The sequence below is a fragment of the Aspergillus candidus genome (genome assembly GCF_002847045.1).
Source record: "Aspergillus candidus strain CBS 102.13 unplaced genomic scaffold BDW47scaffold_19, whole genome shotgun sequence".
Lineage (NCBI taxonomy): Eukaryota > Fungi > Ascomycota > Eurotiomycetes > Eurotiales > Aspergillaceae > Aspergillus > Aspergillus candidus.
In genome coordinates this window covers 230787-246230 of record NW_020194024.1, presented here as the reverse complement: position 1 = coordinate 246230, position 15444 = coordinate 230787, and the positions used below count along the sequence as shown (strand labels likewise).

Sequence of the window (15444 nt, the reverse complement as noted above, 5' to 3'; positions counted from 1 at the left end):
TAGGTAGGTAAGTAGCCAGTTACTTTACGATACATACATACATCAACAAGAAGATCTAAATAAAATCGATTGGATAGGATGGCCCCAAGGAAGATAGAGATAAGACTAGAAGAAAAAAGACAAGAATAAAGACGGAAGAAGGAAGTAGAGGGGGATGGACGGATGGTTGAGTGGACTGGTTCCTAATGATAAAGTGTCCGGGGAATGGCAAGGGTATCTAGATTAGGATCAGGTGTGGATATTATCGTTTATAGATTGATTGGTTTGGTATTAATTGGGGCGCTATATAGGTAGGTGAGGTATAGATAGATAGTATGGATAGGGATGGATGGGATGGGATGGGATGGTGTGTTTATGTGTGTATAAACGCATGTAGGTGGGTATGAATGGATGGATGTAAACAAGGATCAAGGATACGAAACGAAACAAGGAAACAAGTAGAATGATGGACGGATGGTCTGACAGATAAAAGAAACAAGGAAAGAGGAGTGTAGTGTAAACGTATTGACAAGTTGGCACCAAGGAAATAAACAAAGCGAATGTGAGAGTCGTACTGGTGGTAGGAGGAAAGTATTAGATAGTCCCGCATATGTATAGAGCCTCTCAGTCCTGGGTATCGCAGACGTGGAGACATTGACATGGACATGGACATGGTTCTCGTGATGTGAGTGAGTGAGTGAGCCGTGAAAGTAGTAGGTAGGTAGAAGAGGAGGTATCGTAAATAATAATAATAATGATAATAATAGATAATGATAACCCGACTTTTCGGGGGGTTCAGTTCGTCAACAGTCGTTTGTCCATCACGTTCTTCCTGGAGAATGGAAGGGGCAGTAGGTCCGGAAGAAAGAAAGAAAGAAAGGGTTATTATGCGGGTATGATTATAATTAAAGCAGTTCGAGTCCGTTAGGTAGAGAAGATGCTCGACTGCGGAGGACTAACGCGTCCTCTTCCGATGGACTTTCCACTCCGCTTTGGCGACTCGCATGAAAATCTCGACGTCTTTGATAGGGACCCAGCTCGTGAGCACCTTCATGGCGTTTTCAAAGTCCGATTCGAGGATGATGTCGCGCATGCCGTCGATGAGCGCCGCCGATGTCGCGTGGAGGACGTCGAGGCCCTTGCCGAAGGAGCTCACGTGGCCATTCGTCCGTTTGCTGGAACCGGTGAGGTCGTCTGCGTCGCCGAGGAGCATGAACACGTCCCATACGCGGAGTTGGGCCGCGAATGGGATGGAGTAGTTAAATAGCGTTAAATACCACCGGGTACCATATGCAGTGGGCGGGATTCCGACTTCGTTCTGTGCGTCATTTTGGTTAGTTCTGAGCCTTTTTTTTTCGCGTCATATTGAACATGATGTACGTACCAGTTGCGTGGCGACTTCACCCCCCGCCAACCACTCGCGCTCAAAATCACCCAAGGCTTCCATGAGCCCCTCGAACCCGGACCGGTACAGCTGTTCTAGCCCTCGTAGCTGCCACAGTCGCACGAGCATGATGAACGTGTGCTCCTCGTCGAAATAGGCCAGGAGGGTCGCCGCAAGTGCGGCCATACCCTGGACGTATCCCGTGTCTGGGAAGTACAGAGACATGGCATGAAGTACACGGAACAAGAGTCGTTGACCCCCGCGATAACGCCGGCGGAACATGATGTGACTGGTGATGGTGCGCGGGACATCGATGTCGATCTGCACGTCGTCGGGCGACGAGACCATTTGGTACTCGTGGTAGGCTTCGATGAGGTCTTCCTCGGTGGGACTGTCGCTATGCCTATTGGCGCTTGCCTCGAGGAACGAGTACCACGCCGTCGACCGCCATCGGTCCGGGATGCCTTTCCACGTTCGCTCGATCAGCTTGGAGCTCTGCGTGTCGAACTCGAATCTCATGCCGCCGCCGTCCTTGCTCTTCCTGGCTGGCCGCGCCATCTTCGTCCACTTGTCTTCTCTTTCCCACTCCTTCTTCCGCATTGCTCGTGCCGCTGGCGTGTTGAGCCCCTCACCAGAACTCGGGGGCTCCATTGGAAGCGTCAGCATGTCTGCCGCTTCATCCTTGTATCGACGATCGCGATTATGTGGGAGATGGTTCGTTGCCTGGCGAAAACGTGTAGTCGTCCGCCGTAATGGCGCGCTATATGTGCTTTGCGACGAAGTGGGTCGTATCGAATGTTCCGAGTTCTTGCGCGTTGGTGGCCGACCATGAAACGACCGGTTACTTGCCAGGGCCGAGGGTGGGCGGATGGAGTGCTTCCGTCGGGGGGTCTCCGACGCAAGAAGCAGACTGGTCGACACGCGCTGTATAGGGCTTGGATCAATACCTTCAGCCGAGTTGCTAGTGGGAGAGCGGATGAAGCCATAACGGTCCACATCCCCGGCTCCGATATTCTGCCAATATTCGATCCCTCCAGCCAACTCGTGGGCTTCCTTCTTGAACGTCGCAGCCGCCTCGGGACCAATAGACGACGCTATGCTTTTGGTGTCTCCCCCTTGAGAAATCCTCCCGGAAGGCCCTGATACCTCTTTGATCGCTGCACCGTCTTCCCACAGCATTCCGTTGTCCATCGCCAATGACTGCGCCACTTCCGAATCGGTCACGTTCTCCTCTCCCTTGTCGTACATGAGTCTCACGCGTCGCGACAGCATGTCTTCGTCTGCGGAAATGGCTCTGCTGGCAATGGTGCTTTGCCGGACTCGAAGTGACGACGACGGCGGTTTCGGGCGCATCACGGGCGGCGCGGGTGGCTCAACCTCGGGGGCGGGTGAATCAGCCTCAGGGGCGGGCGAATCAGCCTCAGGAGCGAGTGGTTCAGCCTCAGGGACATTCTGCTCCATTGTGGGGCTCTGTGCGGGCAAAGAGACGTTGTCTTGTTGTGGTTGTCCCTCTTGTGCAGACTGCTGACTCTTGTCTTCTGGTTGCGCTTGTTCCTCCTGCGCAGGCTGCTCACTCTGCTGCTGCGCTTCGTGTTGTTCCACTTGCTGCTGCGCTTCGTGCTCTTCCTGCTGTTCGAGTTTCTTTCGATCCCCTTTATTGATGAGACTTCCGCGTTTAGAAAACCTCATCGATTGCGACCCAAGGCCGTCCAGGGACGCCTTCGGGATATCCAGGGAAATGCCGTTGAAATGCGGCTCAATCTGGGGCACGGGTGGCGGCAAATCGGACTGTCTTTCGAACTCGCCCGACCTCTTATGTCTCAGCCCACCCCATTTGCGCTCCGACCATCGGGAACCGGGACGAGAACCAGGGCGGGAGCCCGGACGGGAGCTGGGACGAGCCCCCGAATCATTGACGACGATGTTCGGAACACTGCGCAACGAGCGCAAGCTGACCGTGTCGTCCGCTAGGCTTTTCCTATCCTTCGCGATCGGTGAGGGCGGCGAAAACCCGAGGTCTGCTTTGGTGCTGCGATGCGACGACGGGCGGAGTAGGCCTGAGTGATCGCCTGTGCGCCCGGACGATGCGCTCGTCCGAGCTGATTTGGTGTCAGAGTATATTGAGTGGACGGGCGTTGGTAGCGAAGCCGATCGGAGAGCTAGATTCTCGTCCATGGAAGCCGTTTCGTCGTAGGGAACAGCATGGAGGGTCGTGGCCGGCGGTGGCTCGGACACCACGTCGGTGGATACAGACGTGGATCGTTGGTCACTCATTCTTCTGACATGACTTGCCCTTGGGTTGTTTCTGAAGATTCTGGCTCGTGTGAGTATGCGACGACGGTGCGAGGGTTGTCCCTCTGGTCCAGGCGACGAACGTAAAAGGGTATCAAGGGAGGAAGGCAAGAGGGGTGGAGGGGGGGGATAAGGGTCGTCGTGGACGTCGTAGCGGCGATTGGCACAGTAGGCTCACAGCGGGAGTGAGGTTATACAAAGGAAGGAATGGTAAAGAATGACAGATGTGATGAGAGAGGTTCTTTGCGCAGTTGCCAGTCGGGTCATGACTGACTCCACTCGAGAGGGGGCGAAAATGTGGAGGAGCTGGAGTTTGGGAGGTTGTCCTAAAGAAGTTGGTTGGACCGCGGCTCCTGGGATGCTTGGCGGGCTGGACAACCTTAACTTTTAGCGACCGTTTCTTTTATTCGAGTGACAGGAATCAAGAATCAGGAACAGAGGGAGGAATTGACTGAGAATAATATTGAAAATTAATTAAAAAAAAAAGCTGTATGATTTACTTATCATGACCGAATCGTTAGCATCAAACATCAGCCTGAGCCTAGGGATGTTTGTACGCCATGGATCCAATAAATCGCCCCAAGCTATGTTAAGAATCCTCCTCGCCCCTCTCTTCTCCTTCCTTGGACCGGCCGTTTCGTCGATGAAGATGATTATTATTATCGACCAACCAGCCACCCGTCATCGTCACTAGAGGAACCAAAGAATCTCCAAGCAGGGATCGCAAAGGGAGAGGGGAGGGGGGCCTGAGGTCCACAACGGGACAGCCTTGGGCCGCGCAGGTTGCAGCAGTGGAGTCTCAGCCTCTTGGTGCTTGATTGTCAAGGTCAAACTAAACTGGAGCAAGTCAAGCCCAGAAGCACACCCCGAACCATTCTAGTTAGTTTGGAAATAATTATAGTAGCTTCTGTTGGAGATTATGGGAATAGATTGATTACTTGGGAGGATCGGAATTGCCGTCCCACGTTAGTATTGGTTGCGTTTCCGTCGGGCGGAAATGACATCCAGATGATAAAGAGCTGGAAACTAGGGGGAAAATCAAGTCGAAATCCATAGAAACTATCGAGAAATAGATAAATCAATAAATAGAACGAATAGGAAAGTGAAAACAAGCCCTAGGCAGAACTCAATCAAAAGGGGCGGAAAGCCACACGAGCTGATCATCATCCGCCGTTGGATAACGACATCGGATTCTCATTCATTATACATCTCTTCCTGAGTACGTACCTTTGGCACTCAATCCCAGGAGGAGAACGTCCCCTCTCCTCCGCGACGGCGACTCGTTGATTGCAGATTTCTTTCATTGAAGTACTCTGATCCACTTGGGAGGCTATCTACATCCAGTGTAAATGCGAGGATCTTGTCCTTTTTTCTTCTCTTTTTCCCTTTTTTCCCGATTTACCTTCACTCCTCCTTTCCTTAGCATATGCTGCTTCTGCCTGTTGTAATGTCCTTATCATCGCTGTGTATCGGGGAATGCATGCCACCGTATTTCCTCCGCTTGAAAATGGACGCACGCCGTAACTCCTGTGTGACCAAGACCTGCTGGCCATTAATGCAATTCCGTACCCAAAATCAAATGAACCGGGAGAGATGGTTTCACAATTAGCCCGAATAGGACTGTTGGTCAGATCCCAGGGTTAGGCCATGGCCGCATTGACACCCGGCCGAGATGGTTCGCGGGCGCCACGACCCGGTTCGATCGGCTCTTTGGGCAGCAGTTCGATCTGGCGCACCAGGAAACTCTTTTCGTCCGTGAACTGGTCGTCATCTGTCCGGTCTTCCAGGAATCGAGGGAGGAACTTGAGGAGACGATCCCGATTGTTGATGAGGATCCGTTGTACTGCCACCGATTTGTTGGGGTTCGCGACAAATACCTGAGCCCCAGCTGTTAGACAAGGCTTTTCCAGATGCCAAGGGGAAGTCAGACATACCTTGAACACATGAAATCCTTCATATTGCACCATTTTCCGATCGTCTCGCAACAATTTCATGCATAGTTTGAGGTTCTCGCCGCTCTCAACGTAGGCCATCATCACGTTGTAGTTGGCACGATCCAGCAGGATTTCACCTAGTAACTTGATGCTCTGTCGCTTGGTGACGTACGAGTCGGATTGCACAAGAACGTCGTTGAATTTGGTGAAGAAGATGTCAAAGTTGGTTGCCAGGTATCCCGTTACTAGGTTTTTGTGCCGAGTCAGAATTTCCTGTTAATCGCTCCTTGTTAGTATATGCCAAGAGAGATTGGGGGCGTCACTTACCCTGAAAGTTGTGAAAGCGTCGGCACTCAGCTCAAAGCTACCCCTATCGATCCACTCGAAAAACTTCCAAAACACGCCGTTCCCGTCCTGAGGTGTGCCGGGCTTGACCTCACTGAGCCTGATAGCTGGTTCTCCTTCCTCGGACTGGTCGTACAAGATGATGGCCGCAACCACGTCGTATTTCAGTGCTTCCCTCAAGATCGTCCCACATGGCATTGCACTGTGAGAGTATCTATAGCCTTTGCATAGCTCGATGATGACCTCGGGTCGGTTGTGGACAATGTAGGAGATGACGGGGGGGTCCCCTTGACCCGTGCCGGAGTTTTTGAAGCGAAGAATCTGGGAGAAAATTGTCTGCACGTCTTTCCTGGCTTCGAAAGGAAGACGATCAATGAGACAAGCCAGATCGTAAAGCAGATCTTCTTGCAGGGTAGCTTGGACGAGTGCCTGTACTTGTTCGGAGGAAACTTCGATCTCTAGCAAGCCATGGGAATTAGCAAACACGCTGCTCCTAACTCTATCGCTTATATCCCAAAGCTTCCATCGGGAAACCCGCAATTGATGTGCCAACCTTGTGTTCCTTGGACCATCAATTTCATGTGGCCGAGCTGTTTAGACAGGTCATCTTCGGCCTATGAGTTCTCAACCATTAGCGACCAATCCCCAGCGAATTTTGAACCAAAGAACTGGGACATGAGATAGAAGTGTGTAAACCACGTACCTTTGTTGCCGCTGGAGCTTGGGAATCACGCAGCCTATTCAACCCCTCCTTGATCGACCGAGCAACTTCTGATGGCTGCCGAGACCGACCGCGATTGAAGAAGAACGCCATACTAGCACGCAGGAGCTTATGTGAGGGGAAGTGAGATTGCTCGCTTGACAAGAACCGTACGTCACAAGGATTGAGCAGCAGATGCAGGATATGTACGACCAAGTAATCCAGTTCCTCTGGAGAAGAGTAAGGCAAGGATGGTGGACTGAGGGGGAAGCGGTGACGCTGTTTGGTGGTGTTTGGTGGGGGGGAAAAGGGAACTGTTATCGGCGGGAGTTCTGGTAGTTCTGGGCCCGTCGTCGGGTCGATAAACAAAGTCGCAAACTCAATACGGCGGGGCAACCGGACCTTTTTTTTTTTTTTTTTTTTGGCCGTCTCCATACAATCATCTGCGGATCTGAAGTTTGCGACACCACTTTCCATTCTACATTATTTATTAAAAGATAGAAGATTTTGATTAGGGGACTTCTTGGATCGCCTTTTTCCTTTTTTAGTTTCACTCCGTTTATTAACGGAATCATTTCAACTTCATCAATTATATCTGCCCCGCAGTCCGTCGCTATGTCGGCTACGCAACCTTCCAATGTGGTCCCAGTCAAGGACGACGATGCGCGATCGTCTGCCTCGGAGGATTCTGATATCAGCAACGAGGAGGGATGGGAGGATGTCGAACCCGATGATGAGACTCAGCCCGTGGTGGGCCTGTTTTCCGAAAAAGTCTATCCCGATGTGCACGCCATGTTGAAGGAGACCAAGGAGAAATACAGTTTTGATCTGCAAAAGATTCAAAGAGAGCTCGGTGTGTAACAAATCAAATTCGAGCTCAGTGCTTGAGTATTCTCTCCGCTGCCTTTGTCCGGTTGATTCAAGATTGAACGATGTCGTGAGCATTCAAGCTAATACCTGCCTTTCTCCGCCCCTTCAGGTCTGGACTTTTTGGAAAAGATCAAACTAGTCAACTACCTTCGATCCCAGGTTAAGGCTGGGAACATGTCTCCCGACGTGTCTACCAAAGAGAAGTTCGAAGACGATGCCTACCTCAAACCCGTTCTCGAAGACGATGCCCTCCTGTACAGCCTGGACGACATTGAAGACACAGAATCGGAAGCTCCCCGCGGAACCGAAGCGGATAAGCGTGTTGTGGAGCTCCAAGAAGAACTTGAGCGTCTTCAGAGCCAGTTCCTCGAATACAGAACCGCCGTGCAGAAATCTATGGAAGACCAATTGACCCAGGAAGATGATAAAATTGTTGCGGCTGGGCCGTCGACGCGGACGGCCCCCGGCAAGGCTGAGGAGATTGATGCGGATTATTTCTCGTCTTATTCTTACAATGGTAAGTCAATCTACATCGCGCGTGCTCGCTGCCCGATTGCGTCTGCTAATGATGCGCCCCCAGCCATTCACGAGTCCATGCTTAAGGATAGCATCCGCACCGATTCTTACCGCGACTTTGTTTATGAGAACAAGCACGTCTTCAAGGATAAGGTTGTTCTGGATGTTGGGTGTGGGACAGGAATCTTGTCCATGTTCTGCGCCAAGGCAGGCGCCGCCAAGGTCATCGCGGTCGACAATTCCAACATCATTGACCGGGCCAAGGAGAACATCCACGAGAACGGATTTGGCGATGTCATCACGTAAGTGTATGCTTGATCTCTCTTCGATGGTCAATTGCTGACGATATTTAGGTGCATTCGTGGCAAGATCGAAGAAGTCGAGTTGCCCGTGCCGCAGGTTGACATCATCATCTCCGAATGGATGGGTTACTGCCTTTTGTTCGAAGCCATGTTCGATTCCGTCATCTACGCCAGAGACCGTTATCTCGCTCCCGGGGGTCTCATGGTGCCCTCGCACGCTACCCTCCACATTGCCCCCTTCGCCGACTCAGACTTCGTCGCATCGCACGTCTCCTTCTGGAACGAGGTCTACGGGTTCAACATGAAGAGCATGCAGCTCGGCATCTACGACGAAGCGCTTGTTCGCAGCGTGGAGCCGTCCGTTATTCCCGCGGAGTCTACCGTCTTCCTTCCTCTCCCGCTGCACACGATCACGGTCGAGGAGCTCTCGTTCCTGAAGGAGTTCGAGGTCACCCTGAAAGACGACATCGACGCACTCGACGGTTGGTCCATCTGGTTCGACATCTTCTTCATGCCGTCGAGAGATGCTCCCATCGCGGACGACGCCGTCGTCTCGGAAATGAAGAAGAAGGGCATCGTCTCTTTCACCACTGGGCCCTATGGACCGGAGACTCACTGGCAACAGGGCGTCCTTCTCATTGACCACGGCGACAAGAAGCCTGTGGCCCTTAAGAAGGGCGAGACCATCAAGGGCAAGGTCGGATATCAGAAGAAGAGCGAGAAGTCTCGCTCTTTGAACCTGTCTATCGAATGGAGTGGAGAGAATGCTGGGAGCGGGGCCCAGAAGTGGAGCTTGCAGTAATTTGTAAGTCTTCAATTATTTGCTAGCTTCGCTTTATATATAGATTCGCTGGAATTGGCTTATGGACGATGGAATGATATTGGGGGTTATAAAAATGTGTTATGCTTGAAATCTGGGTATCTAAATGAACAATTCTTGAGCACCAGTAGCTACTCTTCGCGTGTACGATGATGTCTCGCTTGGGACTCGGCGTCATGATAATGCCTGCTATCATTTCGACCGTGACGGCGATGATGATGACGATGACGTGAGTGCGCATGCCTCTCCGAATGCGAATGTCTCTCCGAGCGAGAATGTCTATCCCGTGAATGGTCTCTCTCCCGACTTTCACGACGGTGCCGCCTGTGGTGCCGATGTGACCTCCCTTCTGAAGCCCGTCTATCTGGTGAATCGTCAAGTTTGAAGTTTTCAAGACTATCTTGCGACTGTGATCTTCTGCGACGGCGGGACCTGTGTCGTTCCTCTGACTTTAATGCTTCGAGCTCCCGCCTCCTTTCCTCGTTCCACTTTTTCCTCTCCAGCTCGACCGACTTCAACTGTCGAACACCCTTCTTCATAGCCGCAAGGGGATCATTCGAATTCATCCGGGCCTTTTCCCTTTCGCCCCTCAAAACATCTTCATCGCCCCAGACATCTTTACTAGACATAGACTCTGGCGCCACAGCGTTATTCCCCGAGGACGAATACCACGGCTTCTCCCCAACAGACTTACGAAACCCCGCCGCATTCGAAAAGCGCATAGTATACTGATCCTCAAACCTCCGCTCTTTCTCCTTAGCTTCCTTCTCAGCCTCTGAATTCTTCTCCGCACGCCCATGTTTCTCCTCAGACGGAAACAAGTTAATATGACCAGTGCTATCCTCAAGCGGGGCATCACTTGCGCGCGACGGACCCGCCGGCTCTGTCCTCCTCGCAAGCGCCAGCTGCGCATCTTCGCGCGCAAACCGGATATCACGATCCGTGTCGTTTTCGCCCGCCAGGCGCCTCCGCTTCCTCGATCTCCTCGGATGCTCTGCGTGGCTTTGGCGGTCGGCCTGGACCGGCGACGGCGACCGTGGGGCAGGTGGTGGTGTGGGCGGTCGTTCACCGCGGAGAATCTTGATCCGTCGCTCGGCGTCGACCTCCTGCATGCGACGTTCTTGTTCCTCTTCTCGGGCTTTGGCTTGCGCTTCGTCGCGCCGAACGCGCGCGATGTTCTCTGGGTTGTAGACGTTCCATGATTTCTTGCCTAGTAGATGCCTATTGGGGGGAATCGCGGGTTAGTTTAGGTGGAGTGTTGGATTGGTAGATTGGTATATCTTACAGAGGCATCCTGGCAGACTTCAGCCTTGTGGCGATGATTGGTATAGCTTTGATTCTCTTCGGTGGGAGCTGAGATGGGCTGCTTGTGGTTGAAGATCACAGTTGCGATAAGGAATCTAAGGAAGGCGGTGTGCTATATCAGCGGAAAGATAGGACATTCTGCCCTAATATCAGAATTGCCTAAAAGGAAGGTAGAAGTATAGGGAGGAAAGAGAAGTCGCATTTCCAGTATCTAACTTCCATGAAGAATAAATACTTAGAACATTTGTAACGCAGAAGAAGTAATATAAACACTCTCATTAGGCCGATTTTGATGAATTCTGGGCACTATCATTGGACATGCGCGTGAAATTGTTGAGACTTCCCCGTGCAACAGACTGGTCCGGACAATTAGGCTCAACATGGTTCTTTACCAAATTATTACTGTGTGAATATCAAGACAGATAATTAACAGTAAACTTTTAATGTGTCATTCTTACTTCTTCTTCTGTTTTCTGTTTCTTTCACTGTAAAAATCAACAGATAGGCTTACTCTTTTCCAGGGCTACTAGCATGTGACTTATGAGGACTGCTGATTCACTATATATTCACTATCAGCTACTTATTCTTCTTCTAACTTTCTGCATTCTATCACCTCTTCTTGAATTTGTTCCTCCTCGGCATCAAATCGAGATCAGCCATCCTTGATATAATCATCCAAGCACTCTGCATCTGCTTCCGTTATCACTCCATCTCTCGTTCATCGATTCACTTTCAACATGGATGCTACTCCAAATCCACAGAGCTCCTTAAAGATGGTCTCTCAGACCGAGTACAGTCTGTTGGAAGAGTGGGCTCCTCAAACCCTAGATGACTACTCATGCATCAGGAATGACAGTCCCCACGCCCAAGAGCACCAAAGAGACGTGCAGACTTTACCAAAGAAGCTTCAACAGAACCCCTCTCCTAGACGGACTAGACAGCGGTCATCTTCGGTTTATGAGGAATGGAAGGCTCAGGTGTCTTGCCCTCGAGTGAAAAGCGCCGTCCCTATTGAACCCCGCGCAGCACTCAACGACGTGAGTCCCTCTGATGTCAACCATCCTACCTCTCAAGTCGCTCAGGATTCCCACGCGGAAAACGAAAAGACCAAGGGCCATCCACGTTTAGTGGTGGGTAAGTCTATCGCCAATAACCAGAAGCCTTCCTCGAAAAGCGCAGGACAGAGTGGTAAATGATACAGCCTCCCAGATGATTCTCATGCACACAGTGTTTGAGATCCACGGTCTAATCAATTACTTTATTTCCAGGCCACAATCCAAAACCGTCCACCCGAAACAGCGAGCGTCACAATCCGAAGAAGACCAACAAGCAGCCACCCAGAACAACTGATTCTAATAAGCCCAATTCAGGACATAAACACCCTATTGGAGCCGAATTTGTTGCGCCAAATGGTACCCGGATCTGTGACGCTGATCTGGAAAAGCTGGGTGTAGGAGTTATAGCCCAGAACGGAGACAAGGCGTGTTTCCTCATTAGCTTCATAGCAGATCCCTGGAGTGGTATGGAACCAATTGAGACCATGTGTTTCCCTCGCAATGACTCGACGCCACCCTTGGAGCAGGGCGCGTTGGCCATCTTCATCGGCAATCGTTGATTTTCCTTATTGCATGCTTCAGGCCGTTACGTGGGAAATGTTCAATGAAATTACAGATCGCGGGGATGCGACACAAGGAATTATTCCGCATGGGTCTAGATAGCGGGGAGAGTTACACTACAGAAGTTACACTACAGCACTAAACGAGAAGCCGATGGTTTGCGGGTTGTCTTGCTGCTATCTATATCACCTGGGATGTATAAAGTATTGAAGATAAATCTCAGAGATTGATAGACCATTCTTTCAGTAGAGATAGCGTAGTGTCTCAAAGTTGATCGCGTCTTAGAATGAAGCGAGCTATGCCTTAATGAGTACCTTACTTGATATTGATCTCCGATAGGGTTATTGTTAGGTGCGAGAGTGTTACGGTAGCCGTTGTTATCTAGATGAAAAAAAAAAAAAAAAAATGAGTAGCAGGCATAAGAGTCGAACTGAGACTATGGTAGAGAAAAGTATGCCCTCCTCATTGTACTAGGGACATTTCAATATCCTAATTATAGATTTGAGAATTCTTTGTTTGTGGTTGGCCCCATTCTACATTCATTGTCCGGCAATGAGATCCATTGCCAATGGAAAAGATCCCCCTGGCTACTTAGAATTTTGAGTTTCGGAGCTAGGTAGATGATTCTTATTACTTCCTATTGGTTCCACTCGATATGATACTATCACAGGTTTTGACGGGTCATATCTTCTCCATGACACCCTGTCAGGGGCGTGCATACCCTAACAATCCCCCTTTCTTCCTCTTCCTTTATTCCCTCATTCACATCACAATAACTGACCTCAACATGGTGTTCCCCAAAGCTACACTGACTTTAATCACAGTTCGTATTGCTGATTTACGGCGAACAACGGTTGCCCGACTGGGATAACCAAAGTCCGACGGATGTCGCAACTTCCTTGACTTCACGATCCTTCGTCATAGAAAACATCCAGGTTCCCACATCCCCCCACAAGCCACAAGTACCGTACTTGACAGGAACCCACATCACGCTAAGGACCCGCTGTTTGGGCGGTATCCACCCAGCTTGATTGTTTCTCCAATGGAAAGGGGCGAATGCATGAGGTGAGGTCTATTTAAGATTACGCTGGTCTAACATCCTGCAGCTATAGCTCCATGTATCTCTCACGAGCCTAAATACTAGCCGCTACCCTAACAAAGGAGCCCCCTCCCTGTACCATTGGCTACCAAGCGGTATTTTTACATATCTAGTGTCTCGAGATTTCGCCACGTGTACGGCGCATGGGCGCCAAAAGGGTCCACATCTCGTTATCCCGAACGCAGGGTCTCCCGATGGCACCTGGTCAACTCCGGCGGTAAAAGCGGCGACAAAACTGATCGGATCCGGGGGGGTGGAGCGGAGCGGGGTTGGGCGGAGCTGAACAGTCGCCGTCCTGCACTCGCCCACCTACCTACTTCACCAGCGGGCCGTTCTACACTATATCATGTGATTGCAAGGGTAATTCGACCTGTCCGTCTGACTCCGAGCCACGCCCCCCTTGGAATTGTGGCTGGAGTGTGATTTCCCCTGTCACACCCCTTAGGGCCCCGTGGTGTGTGCCTCGGGGATGCTCGGAGGACCGTGCTCCCTTCGCTACCTCCGCGGGTATCCCACAAGGTGATCATGGGTTTGCGCATGACCTGAAATGATCGTCAGGGATGGGCCCCATGGTAGGATGGTTCGATGTCCCGTTGGCTTGGTACCTGGAAGGAACCGGGGTGACAACGTGCACGTGAGTGGATCCAGGTAAAAGGTAAATTTGACCTTCCCCCTTGCTCTCTCGCGGTGGGAATGCAGTGACTTCTGAAAGATGAAATTGAATTTTTCCCAAGCAGTAGACACAAGAACGCGCCCAACATCAGTTTGTGGGAAATCGATTATAAACAGCAGACCGTCCCAAAACGCCAATCCGTGAACCAGCCATAGGCTGGATCACAGAGAAATGACAACCATTGATCCATCCCGCGAAAAGATAATTAAACATGAACTCATGACCGCCGCCAATAAATATATACCGTGCCCCTGAAAAGAAAAGAAAAACGATGAAAGGTTCATTTTCTCCACGGGGAGATCAGTTGTCGTCGTCAAAAGTGTACTTCTTCGCCGCTCGTCGGTACTCATCAGGGTGCGCACGTTCGGCCTTTGTCTTCAGGGAACTGATAGTGATATCTGTCAGTATGCATGCTACAGGTTGCACGGCTTTGTCATCTCCGCAGGAGATTCAATTTTGCAAATCCGACTCTTGTATGCTGCCAAGAAAGCCGAAAAGAGTGGAGAGCGGCGGAAAATCCACAGTACGGCGGAGTGGAATCCTCCGGCCGGTATACCATAAAGGGATGGCAACGGAGAAGCGGAGAAAGGCTGATCACTCACTTTACGCGTTTCTGGGTCCACTCAAGATCCCGCTTGGTCTCACGGGCAACCTTGATACCGTCTGAGAAATTGGCGCGGGCACCTTTCAATCGGCGCTGAGCGAGTGCTTGCAACTCAAGAAGTTCTCGCTGCTTTGCGTTCAACTGGCCAGACCTATTTGAAACTCGTCAGTGGGCATTCTCCTGGTCGATTGTTCTCCTTCCGCCCAACTTTGATCGGCAGACAGATCGGAGCGTCTAAGTAATACTCACGTTTGCGCCTGCTTTGCTAGGCCTTTGTCCAATGGGGTCGGATCAAACACATTCTGCATGCGATCACTCAGAACGTCCATAACATCAATTCCGGAGTACGAAGCGGCACTGGTCTCGTACTCGCCGCCCACGCTTCCGGAGCCATAGCTGAACCCAGCGGAGGTGCGACTTCCCGTAGTGGTGCTGGTGTCAGAGACATCTGGAGGAGAGCCAGATATACGACTGACGGGATAGAGACCGGCTGGGGCAGGAGCTTTGGAGGGAACATTGATAGGGAGGGCAGGGGATTGATAGTGATGGGTGGCCATTGTGGTAAGATATGTCGAAGGACAACAGACGTTGAACTAATAAAACAAGGTGACAATGGTGCAACACTGAAGACCAGTGATCTGACAAGAGTATAGATGTGGTTGAAGAAGTATGGTATGAGAGAGTGGTTGGAACTAGGTAAGTTGATATGACCGGGCTGGGATAGGAAGTCGAGGACGGGAGAGATGAGAAAGGAAGAGGGAGGGACAGGATGATCGAGGGAAAAGATGACGCCTTTTATAACCATCCTCGGAAGTTCTTCCATCCGGCGGAATGGATCTCATGAGGAGAATGGGTTGACAAGAGGGGGTGGGAATGTGATGGGCGAAGCCATCATTGGGCACTGGACCATCCCGGAAGCCTTTACTCCCACTTCCCCCGACTCCCATCCTTCCTACTCCTCCAATTCTCTCCAATCCCAACCCACCAATTCCACCCGGTCCTCAA

At 51.1% G+C, this 15444-nt stretch overlaps 5 protein-coding genes across 5 annotated transcripts; 1 reads left to right on the top strand and 4 right to left on the bottom strand.

Moving 5' to 3' along the window:
• Positions 1 to 793: 793 nt before the first annotated feature.
• BDW47DRAFT_23637 (putative TBC domain protein) lies at positions 794 to 3754 on the bottom strand. The gene is made up of 2 exons (XM_024818535.1): positions 1364 to 3754; positions 794 to 1297 (listed from the first exon to the last, which is right to left on the bottom strand). The coding sequence occupies exons 1-2, from the start codon at positions 3635 to 3637 to the stop codon at positions 935 to 937; spliced, it is 2637 nt and encodes an 878-aa protein (XP_024672527.1). The 5' UTR covers positions 3638 to 3754; the 3' UTR covers positions 794 to 934.
• Positions 3755 to 4633: 879 nt separating this feature from the next.
• BDW47DRAFT_104968 (Mo25 family protein) lies at positions 4634 to 6944 on the bottom strand. The gene is made up of 6 exons (XM_024812455.1): positions 6638 to 6944; positions 6488 to 6548; positions 5917 to 6392; positions 5590 to 5862; positions 4883 to 5532; positions 4634 to 4714 (listed from the first exon to the last, which is right to left on the bottom strand). The coding sequence occupies exons 1-5, from the start codon at positions 6746 to 6748 to the stop codon at positions 5296 to 5298; spliced, it is 1158 nt and encodes a 385-aa protein (XP_024672526.1). The 5' UTR covers positions 6749 to 6944; the 3' UTR covers positions 4634 to 4714; positions 4883 to 5295.
• Positions 6945 to 7071: 127 nt separating this feature from the next.
• BDW47DRAFT_104966 (protein arginine methyltransferase RmtB) lies at positions 7072 to 9272 on the top strand. Its single transcript, XM_024812454.1, has 4 exons — positions 7072 to 7487; positions 7614 to 8021; positions 8085 to 8322; positions 8374 to 9272. The coding sequence occupies exons 1-4, from the start codon at positions 7250 to 7252 to the stop codon at positions 9122 to 9124; spliced, it is 1635 nt and encodes a 544-aa protein (XP_024672525.1). The 5' UTR covers positions 7072 to 7249; the 3' UTR covers positions 9125 to 9272.
• Position 9273: 1 nt separating this feature from the next.
• Positions 9274 to 10435, bottom strand: BDW47DRAFT_104965 (uncharacterized protein; the record flags this gene model as incomplete). The annotated part of the gene is made up of 2 exons (XM_024812453.1): positions 9274 to 10363; positions 10428 to 10435. The coding sequence occupies 2 exons, from the start codon at positions 10433 to 10435 to the stop codon at positions 9274 to 9276; spliced, it is 1098 nt and encodes a 365-aa protein (XP_024672524.1).
• Positions 10436 to 13749: 3314 nt separating this feature from the next.
• On the bottom strand, positions 13750 to 15196 carry BDW47DRAFT_104961 (KxDL motif-containing protein). Its single transcript, XM_024812452.1, has 4 exons — positions 14689 to 15196; positions 14438 to 14590; positions 13897 to 14220; positions 13750 to 13817 (listed from the first exon to the last, which is right to left on the bottom strand). Exons 1-3 carry the CDS (start codon positions 14994 to 14996, stop codon positions 14136 to 14138), a joined length of 546 nt encoding a protein of 181 aa, XP_024672523.1. The 5' UTR covers positions 14997 to 15196; the 3' UTR covers positions 13750 to 13817; positions 13897 to 14135.
• Between the last annotated feature and the right edge of the window lie 248 nt (positions 15197 to 15444).

Bases quoted from the DNA above. Each gene is read 5' to 3' on its own strand.
- BDW47DRAFT_23637 (XM_024818535.1), bottom strand. From the start codon at position 3,637: ATGAGTGACCAACGATCCACGTCTGTATCCACCGACGTGGTGTCCGAG. The intron at 1,298-1,363 runs GTACGTACATCA...AATGACGCACAG, and splicing joins GTGAAGTCGCCACGCAACTG to AACGAAGTCGGAATCCCGCC.
- BDW47DRAFT_104968 (XM_024812455.1), bottom strand. From the start codon at position 6,748: ATGGCGTTCTTCTTCAATCGCGGTCGGTCTCGGCAGCCATCAGAAGTT. The intron at 6,549-6,637 runs GTACGTGGTTTA...GAGAACTCATAG, and splicing joins AAGCTCCAGCGGCAACAAAG to GCCGAAGATGACCTGTCTAA. The intron at 5,533-5,589 runs GTATGTCTGACT...GCTGGGGCTCAG, and splicing joins AAGGATTTCATGTGTTCAAG to GTATTTGTCGCGAACCCCAA.
- BDW47DRAFT_104966 (XM_024812454.1), top strand. From the start codon at position 7,250: ATGTCGGCTACGCAACCTTCCAATGTGGTCCCAGTCAAGGACGACGAT. The intron at 8,022-8,084 runs GTAAGTCAATCT...ATGCGCCCCCAG, and splicing joins CTCGTCTTATTCTTACAATG to CCATTCACGAGTCCATGCTT. The intron at 8,323-8,373 runs GTAAGTGTATGC...GACGATATTTAG, and splicing joins GGATTTGGCGATGTCATCAC to GTGCATTCGTGGCAAGATCG.
- BDW47DRAFT_104961 (XM_024812452.1), bottom strand. From the start codon at position 14,996: ATGGCCACCCATCACTATCAATCCCCTGCCCTCCCTATCAATGTTCCC. The intron at 14,591-14,688 runs GTGAGTATTACT...AGTTTCAAATAG, and splicing joins CTAGCAAAGCAGGCGCAAAC to GTCTGGCCAGTTGAACGCAA. The intron at 14,221-14,437 runs GTGAGTGATCAG...TATCACTATCAG, and splicing joins TGGACCCAGAAACGCGTAAA to TTCCCTGAAGACAAAGGCCG.